Source organism: Dromaius novaehollandiae, chromosome 23, assembly GCF_036370855.1.
Source record: "Dromaius novaehollandiae isolate bDroNov1 chromosome 23, bDroNov1.hap1, whole genome shotgun sequence".
NCBI lineage: Eukaryota > Metazoa > Chordata > Aves > Casuariiformes > Dromaiidae > Dromaius > Dromaius novaehollandiae.
In genome coordinates, this window is record NC_088120.1 from 6,542,505 (window position 1) to 6,561,498 (window position 18,994).

The 18,994-nt window shown below is 52.7% G+C and overlaps 1 protein-coding gene across 18 annotated transcripts in view; it reads right to left on the bottom strand.

Moving 5' to 3' along the window:
- Positions 1-7,197: 7,197 nt before the first annotated feature.
- Positions 7,198-18,994, bottom strand: part of EPB41 (erythrocyte membrane protein band 4.1) — an 88,297-nt gene continuing 76,500 nt past the window's right edge. For 10 of the 18 annotated variants that reach the window (XM_064524965.1, XM_064524956.1, XM_064524955.1 and 7 more), the window contains 6 exons: positions 16,115-16,555; positions 14,767-14,895; positions 12,874-12,975; positions 12,627-12,707; positions 11,382-11,489; positions 7,198-10,978 (listed from right to left, as the gene is read on the bottom strand). In XM_064524965.1, the coding sequence (XP_064381035.1) occupies positions 11,391-11,489; positions 12,627-12,707; positions 12,874-12,975; positions 14,767-14,895; positions 16,115-16,555 (852 nt within the window). In that variant the 3' untranslated portion in view covers positions 7,198-10,978; positions 11,382-11,390. The remainder of the gene's footprint in view (positions 10,979-11,381; positions 11,490-12,626; positions 12,708-12,873; positions 12,976-14,766; positions 14,896-16,114; positions 16,556-18,994) is intronic. The other 8 variants (XM_064524966.1, XM_064524967.1, XM_064524964.1 and 5 more) reach the window with 1 other exon arrangement.

An 18,994-nucleotide genomic window follows, 5' to 3' on the forward strand; every position in this document is an offset into this window, starting at 1 on the left:
AGTGTCCCCATGGGTCACCACGGAGGAGCCCAGAGCAGGACACGTCTCTTGGTATCCTCCGTTCCTCCAGCAAGGTGGCTGGGAGAAGCTGGTCCCCAGGATGCTCGGGGGGGTGGGGGGCACTCGGCCATTATGGCGATGAGCATCACGGACTGATTTATTCCCAGCTGATGGCTGAGGTGAGGGAGGTCCCAGCCCGAGGTTGGTGCCTGGATGATGTTCGCACCCACCGCGCCGGCCGGGGAGGAGGTGCTGGGGATGCGGCGTGCTCAGGAGTGAGCTGGGGTCCAGAAGCAGCCCCATGCCAAGCAGCCAAGCGAGGGGACGCGTCTGCTGCCTGGTTTTTCTGCAAATGAGACATTTTGCTCTGGCTGTTTCTTTCCAAATCCTTTTGCAGAGCTTTTGCCCTGCCCTCATTTATCCCAGAGGAAGGAGGGAGGAGAACCAGGCTTGCAGCTGTGCAATGTGCAGCAGAGGGACAATTTGTCCCTTTCCCAGGTCCTCGCTCTCGTGTAACAGCCATGTCACTAAAGTCCCTCTTAGTCCTGCCTTCATGTGCTCTGTCCACCGCTTTGGTCCTTTGCACACCCACGGCCACCAGCTCGGCCCCGTTCCCCACTGAAGTGTCCCTGCAATGTCCCCAGTGGGTGAAGCACCCCAGAACCTGGGTCACAGCGCAGGGTGCTCCCCACCAGCACCAGTATTATTATCGCTGGCCCTCCGCCAGAGGGGAAACATCCGTGCCTCGGTTTCCCCGGGTGAAAAGCATCTTGCCGTCACGGTAAGGTCCATGGGAGCCCTTTGCGGGGACTTGACGGGGGGCAGATGCCCCATGGGACTCCCAAGAACATCTGGCCTCCGGCTTGGGCTGCGCTTTGACGTGCTGCCAGAGGAGAAACTTATCTTAAAATAAGGGGGGGGGGGGGGGGGGGCAAGCGCTCCTCTGTATCACAGAGGTGTTGTGGGAATGCACTACTTACCGGATCCCGGCGTGCTCCTAGAAAAGCTGAAGTGCCAAATATGATACAGCAGGGGACGTTTAAATAATTGAACCTTTAAATTTAGCTTCCAAGTGAACGAAGGCGCTGGCTCCTTGGGGGCTGGATGCTTCCCCTCTGCTTCCTCTCGTTGAAGCTGTGAGAGTTTTGCTGGAGTCGCAATTGCAGAGTTTGACCTGTCCAGTCTCCAAAAATACTCTCCCCTTTTAAAGCAAATCTCAGTTTGTTCTGCACCACCGTGGTGGAAACCCTGCCCCGGCCATGGGGTCCTGGAGGAAGGGGCAACGGCCTCGAGCCTGCCCGGGGCGGACGCTTCCCCGTCTCAATTCTCCAGCCTCGGGGCTCAGCCAGCTCTGCGGCTCGGCCCTTCCTCCTCACCGCTCTTTAAAGATGCTAAGAAGAGCCCCAAAGCGCTGGATGAGCAGCTCGGAGCCGCATGGAGAAGGACAGCTCTGCTCTCCACCAGCTTGCGAGGCTTCAACGGTGGCATCGCAGATGGTGCCGCATTGCTGCTCTTTCCCTGCCGAAGCCCGTCGTGGTGCAGCACGGGGGTTGCATGGTCCCTCTCTGCATCCTGGCTCTCCTCGCTCCCCGGTCTGAAGCAGCACCAAATCCCAGACCTTGGAAACCTTGGGAACAACAGCTTTCTTCATACCCAAACAGCCCTGCAGAACATTTTGGCTTTGAAACTGCTTATTCTGGCAAAAAAACCCCATATCTTAGCCCAACTCTTCCCAGCAGCTCCATCACAGACGTCGCCCCTGCCAGGGTGGGCAGCTGGGCGAGAGAGGAGCCTCTTCGGTGCCGGGAGCCAGTGGCATGGGGCAGGACCACCACTGGCATCGGTGTTGGCATCGGTCGTGCCGCTCGCCCAGCTTTCGTCGGCCCTCACGAATAACAGCGCTTGGCACCGTGGCTGGGAAAACGCAGATTAAAAGCCTGCGAGAAACAAAAGTGCTCTGCGCTGATTTGAGGAAAGTCAGTGAATTTTCCACAACATGTTTTCGTCCCTTTGACAACTTGGCATGTTTCATTTTTGAGTTTTTTTTTTTTTTCATTCGATTTTCTATCTTGTCTTCCAAACGGGAACAACATCTGCCGCAGGCTCTATTGCCCAGGGCAGATATCGCCGGAGGCTTCAACGGGACGGGAGCCTTTGGCGGGGGGGGACTTGCCACGAAACAGCAGCTCACTGGGGGCCAAACCTGCCTCCTCCCTGCAAGCCCCCTGGTACGACAGGCGATGCCAAACCTTGCTGCCACACACCTGCACTATTTCTGCGGCTTTGCAAGAAAAACCCGTCCCTGTTCCTGATGCAAAGGCTCCCCGAGAGCTCGCACGTTGGCCACCCCCTTTGCCGGGCTGCAAACGGCTGCGGTGCCGAGCTGGCTCGCTTTGCCGCGCTGCCCGCGGTTTGCCCGGGCGTCACGCTCGGCCGCTGCTGAGCTGCTGCGCGGCGGCTTCATCGCAGCATTATTTCGGCACGGGTTCAACGCAACGAGCAGCAGCGGTCGCCAGCCCCGGCGTGGGGGCTGCCTCGAAGCCCGGGGCCCTGCCAGGAGGCTGCTTCGCTCCGAAAATAGCTTTGCATTTAACCAGCGGAGGCTGGAGCGGAGGCTGGGGCCTGGGCGCCGGGTTTGCAAACGGCAGCGGGTGATTTGAGCGTGAAACCCGGCAAGGAGCCGAGGCGGCAGGGGCTCTGCGGGGTTTGCTTCGGGGCTTTGCTTTTTTCTTTTATTTTTTTTGCTTTTTTTGTTTTCATTGGGGATGGGGGGGGGGCTGATTGGGGACATTTAGCCCGGGAGAGCGGGAAGCAGCGGTGACGCGGGCGGCTGGCGAAGCAGTCGGAGCCGGAGGGGACCCTGCGCGTGACTTCTCCAGGGAGCCTTTTCCCCCAGGGGCTTTTTCCTAAGCCGCAGAGGAATTGGTTCAAAATGCAACATTACTTAATTAATTCTGGGCAGTGAGGAGCCCTCAGCTTCCTCCAGGGTGAGCATCAGCTGTGCCCCCCCCCCCGGCTGCACCCCTGCCCCAGGCCATTGCTTCAGGGGTCTTTTTTCCCCCTATAACAGCACTTTTCTTCCCCGTCCTGCTCAGGAACCAGCTCTGGCCACGGGCAATGTTTGCACTTGCTTGCAGCAAGGTCTCAACTATAGATTAATCCCTGAGCCGTGATCCCCCAGGGGCCTGGCCCCAACCCTGCCCGGCCCAGGCACTGCCTCCACCGAAGCGGTTTGTACGGAAAGGAGGGTGCTTTCATCCCAAAAACACCAGCAGGAGAAGCTCTAGGGTAGGGCCGTAGCTCGGGCTGAGCTGCCCGGGTGGAGCGCGACTTCCCTGCTGCAGCAGAAATGGGGATTTTGGGTCATCCGCACGCGCTGGAGGATGGAAAAGGTCCCTCTCTGCCCGCGTCTGGTGTCAGGGCTCGCTGTGTTTAGCCCGGAGGCCAAAAACAGCCCAAAAAGGGAGCTGGAGGAAGAAAAGGCTTTATTTTACGGAGCTGCACTGCAAAGCAGCAAACGGCAGCAGCGAGGGGCCTGAGGCTCCCCAGCCCCCCAGGGAAAGGGGGGTCACCAGCATCGCTAAATCCTCCCCAGGTGCTTGGCGAGGTGGGTGCAGCTGGGCTCGCTGGAGGTGCGATTGCTCCCCACACAGCTGTGGCCACTTAGCTAACGCTGCCCAGGCAGCAAAGCTGCCGGCTCCGGGCTCCTCGCAGTGGTTTCTGCTTCTTGCACCAGTCTTGCACTGGGGCATGTGGTGGCCCTGGACCTTCCCAGCCGGTAAGTCCTGCCTTAGGGCTTTGGGGCTAAGGAAAAGCGCCCGGCTCGCTGCACCGCGCTTGCAGCACAGCTGGGGAGGCCAAATGCTGCTGCGGCGCTTGGGGAGAGGGTGCTCTGCCAGAGCCACTGCCTGGGCGCCGGGAAGAGGAGGTGCTGGTGCAGGGGCCAAGCGCCTGGGGGGTGAGTGATGGCTGGAGCGGCATCCCAAACCTTTGGGGCTGCAGCTTGTTGCAGGGTGGGAATAAAATGCATAATTTTAATCAGCCTTATAGCATCTCCCCGACTTTCCAAACGTCTGTGCTCTGTTTTGGTGCCTGGTGCTGCTCGCTGGGTGCTGGCAGGGAGGGTGTGCGAGTCCCGTGTGATGTGGGGGCATCTCGTGCCTGCTCGAGCGAGCAAAGCCCTCGGTAAAGGTGGCCCGGGGGGGGCTCGAGGGTGCCCGGTTTGGGCAAAGCTGGCTTTGCTCTCGCGGGGCTGTTGGCGGGGACCCACGTGGCTTCATCCGTCGCGGGGGCATCGCGCAGCACCTGCACCCCTCGGCCTCTGCTTCTCTAGCTGGAGACCTCCCTTTGGCCCAGTGGAGCAGCCTGGGAGAGGCAGCCCATGGGAATGAGCCCTTCCCGGGAAGGGTCGGGAGGAGCCGGCGCTATCGCCGGTCCCCGGGAGGCCCCGCGGGCCCCGCTCCGTGCTGCTTTCGGCTGCAGCGGGCTCAGTGCAAGGACTCGCTCGGTGCCGCGGAGGAGCAAATCCCCATGGCTGGCGCTGAGCCGCTCCGGCTAATGCGGGATGAGGCAGCAGCCGTAACCCGTTCCCCACCGGACAGGATTCCCTAAATATCCAGAAGATGCTCAAGCTGAAGGCAAGCGATGCCCAGGTACCCGTCCGGCACCAAGGGGTTGGCCGTTATTCCCCTCTCCCTGGGGCGTTGAGGGAATTGGCGTTTCTGGGGTTTGGCCCAACCTTGGGAAAACCCTGTCACCCATCTGGACAAGCTCAGCAGGATGCATGTGCGGGGGGGAAGAGGGCAAAGCTCACCCTCGAGCACCCCAAGCTTCCCCACCGTGGAGGAAAAGCCACGCGGCTCCACGGAGCCCCCGGGATGCAGATGGCCCCGCCGGGAGCGGGGAGCGGTTCGGATGCGCCGCCGGAGACCCAGCTGATGGGTTACGAAACGGTGCCCCCAAATTTCGCCTGTCCTCCAAAGAGCTTAATCTTCAGGCAGCCGAGCAAAGCCGTCCCCGCGCTGCCGGAACAGCCTGTCTTTGCCCCGGAGGTCGGCGCACTTGGCCCGCGCTGCCGCCGCTGATTAAATGTTGTCGGCTCTCTAAATTTACCTTGCACTCATCAAATTAAGCGAGACGCGGCCAGCCCTCGGGGAGCTGCCGCTTCCAGCGCGGCGAGGCAATGGGGACACTGCACAGGGAGCTGCGCAGGGATTTCGTCGCTTGTTTGTCCGGGGAAAAAAATGGATAAGGAGATGCTGTTTCCCAGCTCTGGGGTTTTGGAGGTGAAGGAGGTTTCGGCACCGCAGGGCGCACAGCGTGCCGGCCCGGAGGCGATGGATATGTTCCCATTGGAGCTGGCAAATTCCCCCCAAGCGCTGGCACGTGGCCTCAGCACCAGTGAAGGGTGGGATGCTCTGCTTTCCCCCAAAATTTGTGGGCGGCAGAGGGGGAGCAGGGCAGGCACGAGGCTTTTGGGGGGGCAGCATCCCTTTGCACGCAGCATCCCCTGCAAGGGGGAGGTCACCCGTGGCCAGCTGAGCCCTCAAGCCCGGTGCCCGCCATCCCGCTGTGTCTCTCCCCCCTCTAACGGGCCTGGGGCTGACGTGCCTTAAATACAGCGGCTAAATAAATCCCGGGCTTCCTATCGCTCTTGGCCGGTGGCCGCTGCCAGCTGGCCGGGGCTCGCGGGTGGGCGCAGGGCCAGCCCGGGCTGCAGCTGGGCCAGGAGCGTGTTTGCTTTGGAGGGAGCCGGAGCCGGTGCCTCGCTCCGGGCTCTGCCGCAAAGAAACTTTCTGAGGCTTCGCTGGAGCTGGTGGGGCTTCGTCTCTGTTAGCAGCGGTGAGGGGGGCTCCAGCCTGCCCCAGGCAATGTCCCCCCAGGGGCTGGTGCTTGCTGCCCTCCAGCCCGGGACTTTCTCCTCCTGCCTCGGCTGGGGCTTTGCAGGGGACGGCGCCTCTGCAGCAGGCTCGTGGCTCACTATTTATTTATTTATGCATTCATTTTTTTCCCTTTTCCCCCTTGCTTTTTGATGCTGGGTCAGGGAGAGGAGCCGCAGGCGGCCGCTGGAGAGGGCTGTGACCTCCTGGGGCAGCTCATGCCACCGCTTTCCGCTGCCGGGAGAATTTCTCTTGATTTATCCGACTTGCTTAAGACTTTTGTGGATATATATATATATATATATATATAAAATTTATTTATTTATTTATTTTGCAGCTGGGCAGAACACCGCCGGGGCAGTACCGGTGCGGAGGGCCTGCCACGGTGCTGCCCTCCGCATGGGCGTGCAGAGGGGAAACTGAGGCACGGCGCTGGGGCAGGCAGTGCTCTTGCTCCTGTTGTAACATAGCCACCCAAAGCGGCACTGGATTTCGGTGCCTCTGCTCTGAGCTCCTGTTTCTGAGCCCGTCTGGTGAAGGAAGGAAGGGTTTTTTTTGGGTTTATTTTTTTTTTTTTTTTTCCCCCCCCCCCTTTTCTTCCTAACCCGCTGCATCCCGGCACTACGGGGCAGCAAGCGTGTTGCAATGGGAGCCGGGTGGCTTCCCGCAGAGCCAAGCGCTGCAGAAAGGAGGAAAAGCAGCGGGGCAGACCCCCCACCCCCAAAACTGCCAAAAGCTCTTGGCTTGCAGCTTGCAAATCCTTTAGCTTTGCTCCCCCAGCCCGGGGTCGCCCGGGACCCAGCTGTGCCCTGGCGCTGCCTTAGCAAACGCGACGCGCTGCTCGGCTCTGCCTCGCTGCAGGGAGCAAACCCAGCGCTTCTGACACACGACGGAAAAGCTGCTCCGGCGGTGGCCGTCACCCAACTCTCTGCGGCCGGCTTTTATGGTTCCTTTTTAATTTTGCTTACAGTACAGCGGGATTTACTACTTGGCCGGGCTTGAAAGCGCAGGGCCCGCGGGCGAACGGGGTGGCGGGGCCGAGTGACAGTGGGGTGAGCGGCTCTCCCGCACCGGCTGCATCGTGTTCCTGCGGGGTTCAGTGGCATCCGTGGAGCAGAAATGGTCCCCGGAGCTCAGCTGCACCTCAATGCAAATTTATTCACTAGCTGTTAAATATAATATAATGCTTTCGTGAATTAGGCGGTGATGCTTTAGGGGATGCTCGTCCCCGGGCCGGCCGGCGCGGAGCGCGGGAGAGCTCCAGCGGCGGCTGTGCACAGCGGTGGTGTCGGGCAAGAAAGGCTCGTGAGACAGAGGAGACGGTTTTGTTTGGAAGTTTATTGGAAAAATGCAATACAAGAAGCAATACTGAACACTTAGGTCTGCCTAAACGCTACAGCAACTTTCCCTTTGATTCACTATGAAAGTCCAAAATAACAGCTCCCGCCACTTACTACGCGGTCTATAAAGATTTGCCGATTCTTTTTAAAAATTCCTATTTTTATAAAGAGTGGAAACAGCTAGCCTAGACAATTCACAATTGCCTTAAAAAATTTTACAAAGCTCCTTCATAGTCTCAACTAAAAAAATGTTTTTGTTTTTTTTCTTTTTTTTTTTTTTTATAAGTTTAATCTCTAAGGTTGGGGACACTACCAATTCTTAAGGAAATTGTACAATTAGGAAATCAGCAAACCACAGTTTATTAAACCCAGAAACCAGTCGGTCCTTTGCTAACGCAGCGGTGGTGTTTAGCGATCGCTGTTCAGCGCTGCTGTCACAGGTGAATGGAGAACAGGTCAGGAGCTCCTTGCCTTCCTTTCTATAAAAACATTCATTCATATATAAATAGCTTCCATATAATGTATATTATACAATCAAGACAGTCTCTAGGTGAATTTGTGGACTGGGAAGAGCTGGGAACATTCATATAAATAGACCTTATATAGTTGCTTTGGCTCCAGCGATAGGTAACGCGCCAAGAGCCGGGTCTGCTAGAGCCCCGCGGCAGGAGGGAGGGCGCAGGCGGCCCCACCGCGGCCCCGGGGGAAGATGCGAGAAGCTACTTATGGTTTTTTGGGGGCTGGTGCTGCAGAGAGCTCCTCTATCTTCTTCCCAGGCTGCCGCTGCGTTTTTCCCGGCTCCATGTATGCAGCCTTGGCTGCCGGAGAGGCTCCGGAGGGCTGGAAATCCCCCGCGGGCTCAGACAACGGGATTGTGAAAAGCCATGGGATGGGGAGGTTGAAATAAAAGCAAGAACTTAAATGTAACCAAGGGGAAGTGTGAGTGAACAACCTGGAGAGAGCTGCCCAAAATCCAGCCAAAAAAAAAAAAAATATATATATATATATATATATATATATTAGGTTACTTTATTCCATGGCCCCTTAAGCAGGGGGGGCTCCCGCAGTCCCCTTGGAAAGGAGCCACCTCTCAGGCCAACGGGTTTCCGAGCCCCGGAGTGTTTCTGCAGCCGCTGCTCGGGATGTCTGGCTCTTTTCAACGCGCTCGGTCCCCGGGATGCCTAACTGCACGCACAGGACTGCACTACAGCCTTGCGCCGTGCTCCCCTACGGCTCGTGACTGCCAAGTGCCTTTAAGTGCTATGGAGAAACTTAATTTATCGCATTAGTTTTTCTTCTGGTAAAGCTAAAAAAATCCTCTTAAATGGCTCTGCGTGCCCATTTTTGGATGAATTACCCGCTACAGGGCGAGAACACAAGGAAGGACCAAGCGGCAGAAAGCCGCTTCCCCAGCGAGGGGACATCCCTGGAGAGATGCTCAGCGTGGTGCTCGGTTAAGGCAAGCGTTACCCAACGAGGACAAAGACAGCGAGCAGAGGCAGCCACCCGCTAAAGGATCTGCCCAAGGAAGGAAAGGGCTGTTCAGACATAAATAGGAAGATTTAATCTCTACGCTAAAGCCATGGAGTGGGATGCTGAGAACCAGCCCAGGCCCCCGAGGGTGCACGCGCGAGGAGCTGGCACCCGCCGGCACCATCTCCAGGAGGGACCAAGCCCTGGAGCAGCCTGGAGAGGAGCCACCGGCCCCGGAGGGCTGGGTGCTGACGTGGCCCCGCGGCCAGCGAGGCTCAGGGAAAGCAAAACGCACGCAGCTCCAGACAGCTTAATTAAAATTGCACCTGAATCCGAGAAGCGACACTAGCCATAGCGTAGGTCAAAGACTGTTTTCAGCTAAACAGCAAGTCGCTGCAGCCTGAGCGAAACCCGGTGACCTCTGAAACACACTATTCAAATCTAAAAATCGCAGAAAACTTCTTTTATTGCCATTTGCTTCCCTCCCTTGATGGAAGGGCGGCAGCAGAGCACTCCGGGCCCTCAGCTACCTGCGTGCCACACCAAACACAACCACAACCTCAAAGTCCTACTGAAGTGTTCACAAGCGCCTGGGCAGACTCTTAACAAAGCTTTTTCTTTAACAAAAAAAAAATCCCAACGTGCTGGAAGGAGAAACCAGGCCGTGAGCAGAACGCTTCCGTGAAATCCCAAAGCAGCGGCAGGAGTCAGGCCCTGACGCTGGGGAGGACGGGCACCGGGCACCGTACAGACGGGGAAAACGGGGGAGCTGAACGGGCCTCTCTGCCGAGCTGAAGATGCCTCTTAAAGGATGCTTCAGAAGCGATTGCAAGAGGAGGCCATAAACTTGTGTAATTGAGACAACTGGAGTGTCCACAAACACATTATGTCTGCTTTAAAAAAAAAAAAAAAAAAAAAAAAAAAAGACGTTTTTAAAGTGGTCTGTAAGCTGAGCCAGAAGATGCAACCACTCTAGACCTGGTATTTCATTCCAGCATGGTGGCCACAAAGCCAAAGTACAGGCCCTCGATTGGGTGCACGAGAAGGGGGTCAACGCTTTTGCGTGTGCCGGGTTGCTTTCCAGAGGGCTTGGCTTCATTACAGCGAGCAAAACCCAACGCCTTCCACAGCGTCTTGTCCAGCCTCCAGGTCTAAGAAGGATTGTCTAAAGGATTTTAAACTAAATCATAGTAGGATGCAACACCTTTGTCCTGATATGTGAGTAATGTGTTCGACTTTAAATAGCACTGGCAGGAGAGGGGGGAAAAAGTGACTTAAAATATCTTATTTAAAAATCAAGAACACAAACAAGTGGAAAAACTATGACACTGAAAAGAGGGGAAAAAAAAAAAAAAGCAGTTACTGTGAATGCTGCATAAGCCTACCTTAATAGCATTCAGAGTCAACGCATCTTAAACACACACTTCTAAGGGCGTTTTAATTTAATGGCAGTTAATCTAGAAAACACAAACAGGCAGGTAGCGTTCGGCAGAGCTACGCAGGAGAAAGGCGAGGGGCCTAGCGCAGCTCTCAAAGCTCTACAATTCACAGTATCAGATCCTCGAAGCAACTTCCAGTATTCCTTAAACCTAGTCAACTATTAAGATGTGGATATACGCTTACACCACCCAACCCTGCCGCGTTCAAACAGCGCCGGTCCGAAGCCCACGACGGCGAGGAAATGGAGACTAAAGGCAGCAGCGCTGCTCTGCGCGCCGGGGTATCGTCGCCAGCTTCCCAAAAAGCGAGGGGCGATTTGAAAGGCTGCACAAACTGAAGTCTGACTTTTTAAAACTGTCTCTTCTGGCAGAAGGACCCAGCGGTAGCTTTTTGCAAACAAAGTCTGCTCTCAGAGTATGCACTCGTGTGGCTTATCTCCGTTAGGCCTGACGAGGCGGATGGGGAAAAGACTCAACTTAAAAAAAAAAAAAAACCCAACCCTTTGAGCCCTGCGAGTTGTGGTTGGGCTGGCAGCTGAAGAGGCTATTGCGTGAGAGGGAATGCAAAACTGGAAACCTGTAAAAAATGTTCAGTACAGTTAGAAATATGGCATACTGGTTGTCACAATATAAAAAGAAAAAAACAAAACAAAACTATATCCAATAGGATCCATTGGATTCTGGAAAATCCCAAGTAAAATGTCAAAGCGCAACTCCTACTAAATGATATGAATGTTCAGTTTCTGAGTGTAAGTCTGGTAAATCTGAGGTCTCTGTGCTCCAGGTAGTTTCTTTGTAGTTTTGCTGGGTCTCTTTTCCCCCGTGCTCTGTCTGGAAGGAACACTGCCTAGAAAGAGAGAAATACGGCAAGTTATAAACACTCTCTTTCAGTGAAAGGGAAACCTGCTTCCCTCATCCTCGAAGTCATCTGAGAACTGAAAAAAGATGAGCTACTGTCTACAGCACGTATGAACTGGGGCTCACAGCTACAGCCAGGCATCTGTCACAAATAATACTCTATTCTTTTCCCTAAAGGGCCAATTTCCAGCCTTCCATTCAAGAGCTGCAAGTCCCCAAACCCTCAGAACAAGTGTCATGTTTGATTAGATGCGGAAGCGCCTTTAATTAGCGGAGAGTTGAAACACTGAACCACACATTGGCCTTTTCTCCTGGCCAGTATCTGCTAAATAACCTCGCCTGCCCCCGTGGGAAGCCAGGGCTCGTCATCCCTGGGTCAGCTCCCTACTTACACAGCCTTGCTACTCTTCGGCAATCTCCGTCTCCTGGTGCACGACCACTTTGGTCACCGACATGTCCGGGTGCTGCTCTTTTGCTGCTTTTATGGCTTGTGCTAGAACCTGAAAGAGAGCATATAATAATGATAATTTTGGATCCCTGCACGGTGACACTAGGTGAATTAAAGCCCGGTTCTAAGGCTCGAGCAGGGGAAATGCGCAGTCTGGCTGCTTCTGGGGAGCCCTGGGCACTCAGTGGGCCACGCAAAACGGCAGCACGCGCTGGGTCCCGGGGAGACGGCGACTTTCGGTGGCATTAGGTTATTTCCGAAAGGAAAGCTGGGTTTCTGAGAATACATCACATCTCTCAGCTGGCCCATATTATAAGATGGATGAGAGCAATTAAGCTTATATGGCATAACCAAACCCCGTTTATTGCTCCAGCAAGTGTGACAAGCACATTTCAAACACGTTCTCAGACATTTTCCGTCAGAATTAATAAATTAGTCTTCTCTTACAAATAAATTCCAGGCCCGTGATACTTGTGACTAAAATTAAATTCAAAGTTTGATTCTCTGATGACAAAACCATCACTTCCAACACACAAGCTAGAGGCCAGAGAGGCTGACTCATCAGATAGGCTTTCACATAAAGCCTGGGAGACTGACTGCAGGCCTCTCCTTTCCAGTGGTAAACACTGGCGGTGCTGAGTGCTAGGAAATGATTTCTGGCACTATATTGCAGCAACACTGCTTCAAAGTTAATTGCAGGTCATCCAGACATCAAGAAATACTTTGATATCATATTTTTCCAGATTTTTAAGAAATTAGATTTGTCCAAACCAATTCTGGAATCTAAACTTTGTTGCCAATACTAGTGTCAGAAGAGAATTAAGCTACCCTGGCCGAGCTATACATCTGCATACTGTGAAAAAGGAATTTATTACTGAAATCTGTTAGGCACATACAGATTGAAAAGTCAGAGAAAATTAATAAGATGTGACCAATGTAACCGCTCTGTCCCTTGGAAGCCCTGCCACTTCTTTTAGACATAAACCTAAAATGAGGCTGACTACCATCTGCAGATGAAATATTAGCAGTGAATAAAATCACATCTTCTATAAAAGCATGAAGTTTTACTTCTAGCCCAGCAGAACTTCCCTAGGTTGTTTTCCAATTAAATCTTCGGAGAGGCAGGCTGACTGCCTAGTTTGTTGAGCCAGCTCTGAAGAGCTCTTTTGGACAGTGCCCAAACCCTTACCTGGTCGTGGTCTACATCCACATCTCCTGTGATGACAATCCTCTTTTCAATTCGCGTCTCTGAAATGCCACCTTTTACAGTCTAGTACAAAGAGAAAACTATTGTTAGTCTCTAAATGAAAAGGAATTAAAGCGCAGAAGGGAAAATAAATACTCCATCACCAGGTCTTCAGCCCCCGCAGCGACTCTGCATCAGGCCCACTGCAGAGCATCAACACAACTTTGTGATTCTGCGAGTTTCCCGTTACCTTGGTGATCTGTGTGGTGGTGGTGCTGCTCGTGGTTTCGGAGGTGATGGTCTGAGCAGTCAGCAGGATGCCGGGCTCTTGGTCTCCGTTGCCGCCATCCGTCTGTGGGAGACACAAAACACGGCCATCAATCTCCGTACGCAGCGTGGACAGAAACAGGGGTTGTTCATCAGCAGAGCACAATGCAATCTGAGCTCCTTGATGTGTCTTTGTAATTCCAAGCAAAGTTTCATTTGGAAGGTCCTTTTTATCCTTCCTTGTACAAAAAGGAAGTGCTTAAAGGAAGACTTGCTTTAAACTCCTCAGCATCAAGGAAAGTCCAGGTATCTGCTGAACTAGAAACTGTTTTTTAAAGCCGGTTACTTGGTTCGCATCCTGCACAACTCAGACCTTCAAGATCTGCCTAAAAACCTAAAACAAGTTGTCCTTGCCAATTTAGCCTGGCTTTGCTGTCCATGTGCCACCTTAGTACAAGTGGAGGCAATGCAAGGGATGATACCACAGCAACGAACACTGGCCAAAGGCCTCGGACTGGGACCAGCACCGCAGCAAGACCATATCTGCAGTGACCACAAGGTGGGACCAGTCTCCACAGCAATTTTGTGGCACATCATATCCCAGTGCGCACACAGCCAACCTCACCCAGTCCAAGAGAATCACTTTTAGCTTTCATTTCTCTTGAAAAGAGAAAGATGAACACTCTCCTGTTCATCTGCGTTGAGCAAGAGGGTAGCACGCACCCCTCCCCGGTGCATGCTCTGCCCTCAGACGTCAGAGAAGATGCTAAGCAGCCACTGGTGGTAGATATATCCCCCAGGTACATCAGAGCTATTGGGAAGCATAAATGGTATCAGTGTCATGCTTCTTCCCACATTACAGCTGGGAAGCTTTTGAACACATTAAGAGCACAATTTTCGAAGCTGCTTGCTGAAGCCAGACACTTCTTCAGGCATCCCGGGAGAGCTGGATCTTCCCAAGGTGCCAACTGCTGATGTTCAGTGCAAGGCACGCAGTACGCAGCAGACTTGGATGAAATTCTGCTTTCTCAGCCCTGTTTTATTCCTCAGCACAGCTGGCCCTCAGTATCAGAGCGACAGTGTTATCCCCTATCCAGGAATCCCATATTATCCGAGCGTGGGGCACAGCCGAACTGCAACACCTCTCTCATCCTTCAGTTGTTACGCTCCAAAACCAGAGTATGGGCTGCTTTTAACAACTACCGTTCTGACAAACTCAAACTAACAGAGGATCCAAAATCTCAAATACGTAAATAAAACCTGATTTTAGATCAAAGATTAATTTTAACCTCCGTAATGAAACCTTACCTGCGTATGCTGGCAGTGCTCCACTACCATTTTAATTTATAGTTTCACATCACTGCAGAGGTACCCATTCTGTTTAGCATTTTATAGAGCATTTTTGGTTTTCAACACTGGTTTCAGAGTAGAAACCTAACGGGCAACCCTCACAACAAAGTTTTCAAACTTGTTAACACAAAAAGTTCTCAAGAGCCTTAAACAGGAAGGAGAACTGGGGAAAAACAAAATAATGCATCTCTTGCAGAAAAAAACGCCAAGCTGGGTTAACTCTGCGTGGTCTAATCTACATCCCAAAGCCACCAGTGGCTGCATGTAAATTCTGTTTGCACACACATCTTGAAAAGGTAATTGTTCTTCGGGGATATTGAAAACACTGCTACTCTAAAAATATCAGGTGCACCTGGAAATATCGTCCACAACATTTGTTAACTTTTGTGCTGCGACTCGGAGGGCTCGAGGAAGGCAGATGGTACCTGATGGCACTCCTGTCTCGTTCTGAGGATTTAGAAAGCAAACACTCGCGTCTGGATGAGTTTAATTAAGACCCTGGAAAATTAATCGTAACACACCTTACCTGTGCAGCTTCATAGGTGATGGTCTTCGTTTCCGTGTGAACGATGGGAACTTCTTTTGTTGGGATTTCGCTTTTCACAGCGTTGGACACGTCCGAGATGGTGACTGTCTGTGTCTTCACTAGAGGTGGCTATGAAACAGGTTTAAAAATAATCTCAGTAAACACCCAATTAGCGCTGGTACATAACAACCGTGTTGCTGGCAAATGATCTGACACTGATCTGATAAAAGCACCAAGAGGAGCAAGGTCAGCCTGGAAATCTTTGTTTTTAAGCCTCTGGTTCGACACACTTTTCAGGGGTCAAAGATCAGGCGTGAGGATTAAGGAAAGACAGAAAAATCCCCTAGATCTTCCCAAACGCTGCGGCCTGAAGTCAGACCCACAAAGGCGTCCAGGGCTTAAACGCTGTGCCAGAATACCATGAAGAAACTGTCGCCACTGATTATTAACTCTCCAATTACTAGAAGCTCATTGCAAGCTGCCAGTAAAAGATGACCCGCATTTACTGGTATGTCAGGATTAACGGAGTCTGGATAAATGGAGTTAATCACAGCTGAGAGAAGCTTTTTCCCAGCTACAAGTGGGACACACTATCCACGACTGAAAAAACCCTCCTCAAATCGGAGGTCTTCAACTTTTATTAAATCAATGTCAGACAAAACAGAAACATTGCCTCTTCAAAGAGAAATGCGGGGCAAGAAAAATCAGTTGTTCCACCACCTGATAATCATCCAGAAGAAGACGGAGTTAGTTCAGACCCACAAGGTTCTCCCAGATTGCTCGATTTCTGCTCACCTTCCCAAACCTGGCAGATGCCACCGTGGGTGTTAGCAGGGTAAGTGGACATCTATACGCACGTAAGCGATTAACATTCGGGAACACTGAAGCAGGCAAAAAACATCTCCCGTGGCGGGGAGCAGAAGGGGACGTCAAAGCCCACGTTGCCGATGTCAAAGCACGCTTGACAGCGCTCCAAAATTTGCTCTGCTGCACTGTGCTCGGCCCTGCAGCGCAGCACGAGACGGCAACACCTTAAGGCACAGCACCGAAATCGCATGCCGCTGCAGCCTAAACGTCTCCCTTTTGGGGGATGCAACAGGGCGCTTGGATCCCAAAGCGAAAGGCACACTGCCTTACACCGAGGCACGTCTCGTATTTAATGCCAAAGGGAATCGAGAGGGGCTGGGGTGCACTGACGACCTGGCTAATGAGCTCCGCAAACGAGTTCGGGCCAAGTAAGCGTAACTCCTCTTTAGGGGGTTGGGGCATCTGCTTGCTGCAGTGTTTGGGGTCCACTCCAAAGCCAAACGGGGCAGCGTGGGAGAGCGCGGGCGTGCTGGCTCACTACCTGGAAGCAGCGAATGACTGCCGGCAGCCCGTTATTAACCTTCGAGCCGTGACGCTCCCCTTTTAGCTTTCTAAACGCTCCTCGCGCCAATCTGTCGTCGCCAGCCTCCGCCAGCTCCTCGCTTGCCCCGGGCTGCAGCGGAGGGGCGGCGGGGGTTACCGGGGGCTCCGGCTCCCATCGCGCCGAGGCGGCCGCCGGCTTTTCCGCAGCTGCGCAACCGCCCGGGGCCCGGAGGCTGGAAGCAGCCGCCTCCTCCTCCTCCTCGCTGCTTACGGAGGACGCGCCAAAGTCACGACTTGGAGCAGGCTCTGAGGCAGGTGACATTTGGGTCTCACTAAAAGCTACTGACTGCTCGGGGCCCTCCCGTTCAAAGGCAGGGTTAACACTTTTCCTCTCTGGCACTGCAGCCACATCCTCTTTGGAGAGAAAGTCACTCATACTCTAAAAAGAAACGGATACACAAAAAGGCCAGAGAGAGAGAGAGAGAGAGAAAAGTTAGGAAGAACAGAAGGTCATGAAGCATACAGGCAAAACAACATTGCTCTCAGAATATATCACATCGCTCGTAATTCATGCAAGAGCGGGAGATTTTGAAGCTTGAAAACCTTGGTGCTATGCGACGTATCCTGTGGTTTTACTAACCTTCGTGGTAGATTAATAATCCCTGTTCTGAAGGTGCAAGGAATTAATACCACGACGACTTTCTCCACTTAAACGAAGAACTGTCATGCAACATTTTTTGCCCGGTTTGGAAACTCAGCAATAATTTCAGTGTAGCAAGTGGGGACTCGCGTGCACATCCAGAATCCCGTGTGCAACAAAACCCGCCGACTACACCAAAACCACACACCAATTCTGCTTTAGCTCCTTGAGATGTTTTACTCGGTGCTTTAACTTGCAGGTGGAGGGTTAAGAGAATAAGCGCAGAATTACTGTGCACTACGAATCCAGAGGGCCTATGTCCTAGCACCTGGGGCCGCGCATCCCCGAGACCCGTGCTCCTCGCTGCAGCCTCCGGGAAAGCTAACCACGGACGTGTCTGCAAAAGGTCTTAACGGCATTGGTAAAATTATTGTGAGAATATGCACAAGTTAGTGTCAAAATCAACCGATCTGATTACCAAGAGGCTCCTGAATTGAGAGGAGCTGCTGAATACGGTATGGTCTGGCCACCTGGAAGAATCGGGACTCTTTCTTCTCGACAGACCAGCTCAGTTAACTCGCACGACTTAGCGCAAAACTTTTCAGCTGAGGAATAACGAAATGCGGCTTTAAACCAGGCAGCCCCACGTTCAGGCCAACATGTGCCGACCACGTCACCGCTCCATAACCGTGTCGGACCGCTGATCCCAAACCACCGCAACGCTCGTAACGAACGTCATTGCAAAAGCAGTCGGAGCACAGAAACCTTCACGGCGGCTAAACCTCCTGGAAGCACAACATAACCGGCGTTGGCGATGGCCCGCTGTTGAGAAGACACGTGATAAAGCCACACAGCCTTGCGAGGAGAAAGCGAGCGTGCCTACGGCACCGGGGACGCTCGGGCGGACCGTGCCAAGCCGGAGGGTCTAACTACGGCTGCCCTCCGCTCAGCTCCACAGCAAGTTCATCTCGCATCTCTAGCCCGAAACTTGAAGGAAAGGAAGAGCGACAGAAGAGAAGAGTTAAGACATGAACAAGGCAGAAAGCTTTAGCAAAAAATCAGCTATTTGCCCAAATGCCCAGCAAGCGATGGATGCTTAATACACACAGTTATCCCTGGAGAGGCGTGAGCAACGTTCAGCCAGCAGCTGTGAGCTATGGCTACAATCCCATCCTGTCCTCAAAATGCTGTTTCGCTCCTTATCGACGTGGAAAGCTGCCATAGAGGAAGGGCAGGATGAGCAGTTTCTGGCATCCGCAGTTTTAGACGTATCAAAGTTGCCGCCTCATCCAAGAGTAGGCAACAAGGAGGGAAAACACCTCTGGATGCCCCATCCTGCTGTGACTACTTCTTCTCTGTTGACCAACTCTGCGCTGATTTCTGGTAACGCTGTATAAAAGTAGCCATGTATCTGCACGTCCAAAACCACAAACGGTGATTACATTTTCATAAAAGCATGGCAAGTCCACCGCTGTCTGCTGTTGTTTTAATTTTGACGGTGGTATTAAGAAATAGGTTGCACCGGTTTCTATTGAGGAGATGCTCTGGGCAACCACGGAGCTGTAACTTGGAGTCAGAGGTTTTTGGGGGCCTCTGGGATATCCAGTATAAAGCATTTTCTGCAGACCAGAAGTTTTCACCCTAACTGACCTCACCTAATGGCACAGTCCAAAATTATTTTAAGAACTGTCGCTGTTTCATACTAAAATGAGCATGTATTTGTCTTTGCATCATTTCAGGAACTGACTCTCCCAACCCTCCTCCCAGGGCTTGTGCAATTCCCGGCTTCGATACGTCACAGCCAGATTACCTGCAAAATTTCTATTCTTAAATTCTTTGGATATCGCTTCAGGAAAATGCACGTAACACGAGTGAAGCAGCAGCGATTAGCCCCGTGATCAGACATATGGAAGTGTTATTTCTGATTGCAAACCGCTTCCATATCTGCTCCTGCAAAAAGTATATATACACAGCACCGTCGTTTTGCCTAACGCAAGATCCTATACCTTAACGTTTCACAAAACAGAGTACGCACTGAGGTTATCAGCTCTCAATGCCCAAGTCTTAATCTTGCTTTAAAACCTAGATTTATATACTGTCGATATACTGATCTCTCCTTAATTATATATGTCAAAGCTGGCAAATTAATCATGGGATTTGGGGGAGAGGCAGGGTATCTTCTGCACTTTAATGGAAAGTGCTTTAGAAGCAGGATTTCCTTACGTACCAGCTGTGGCA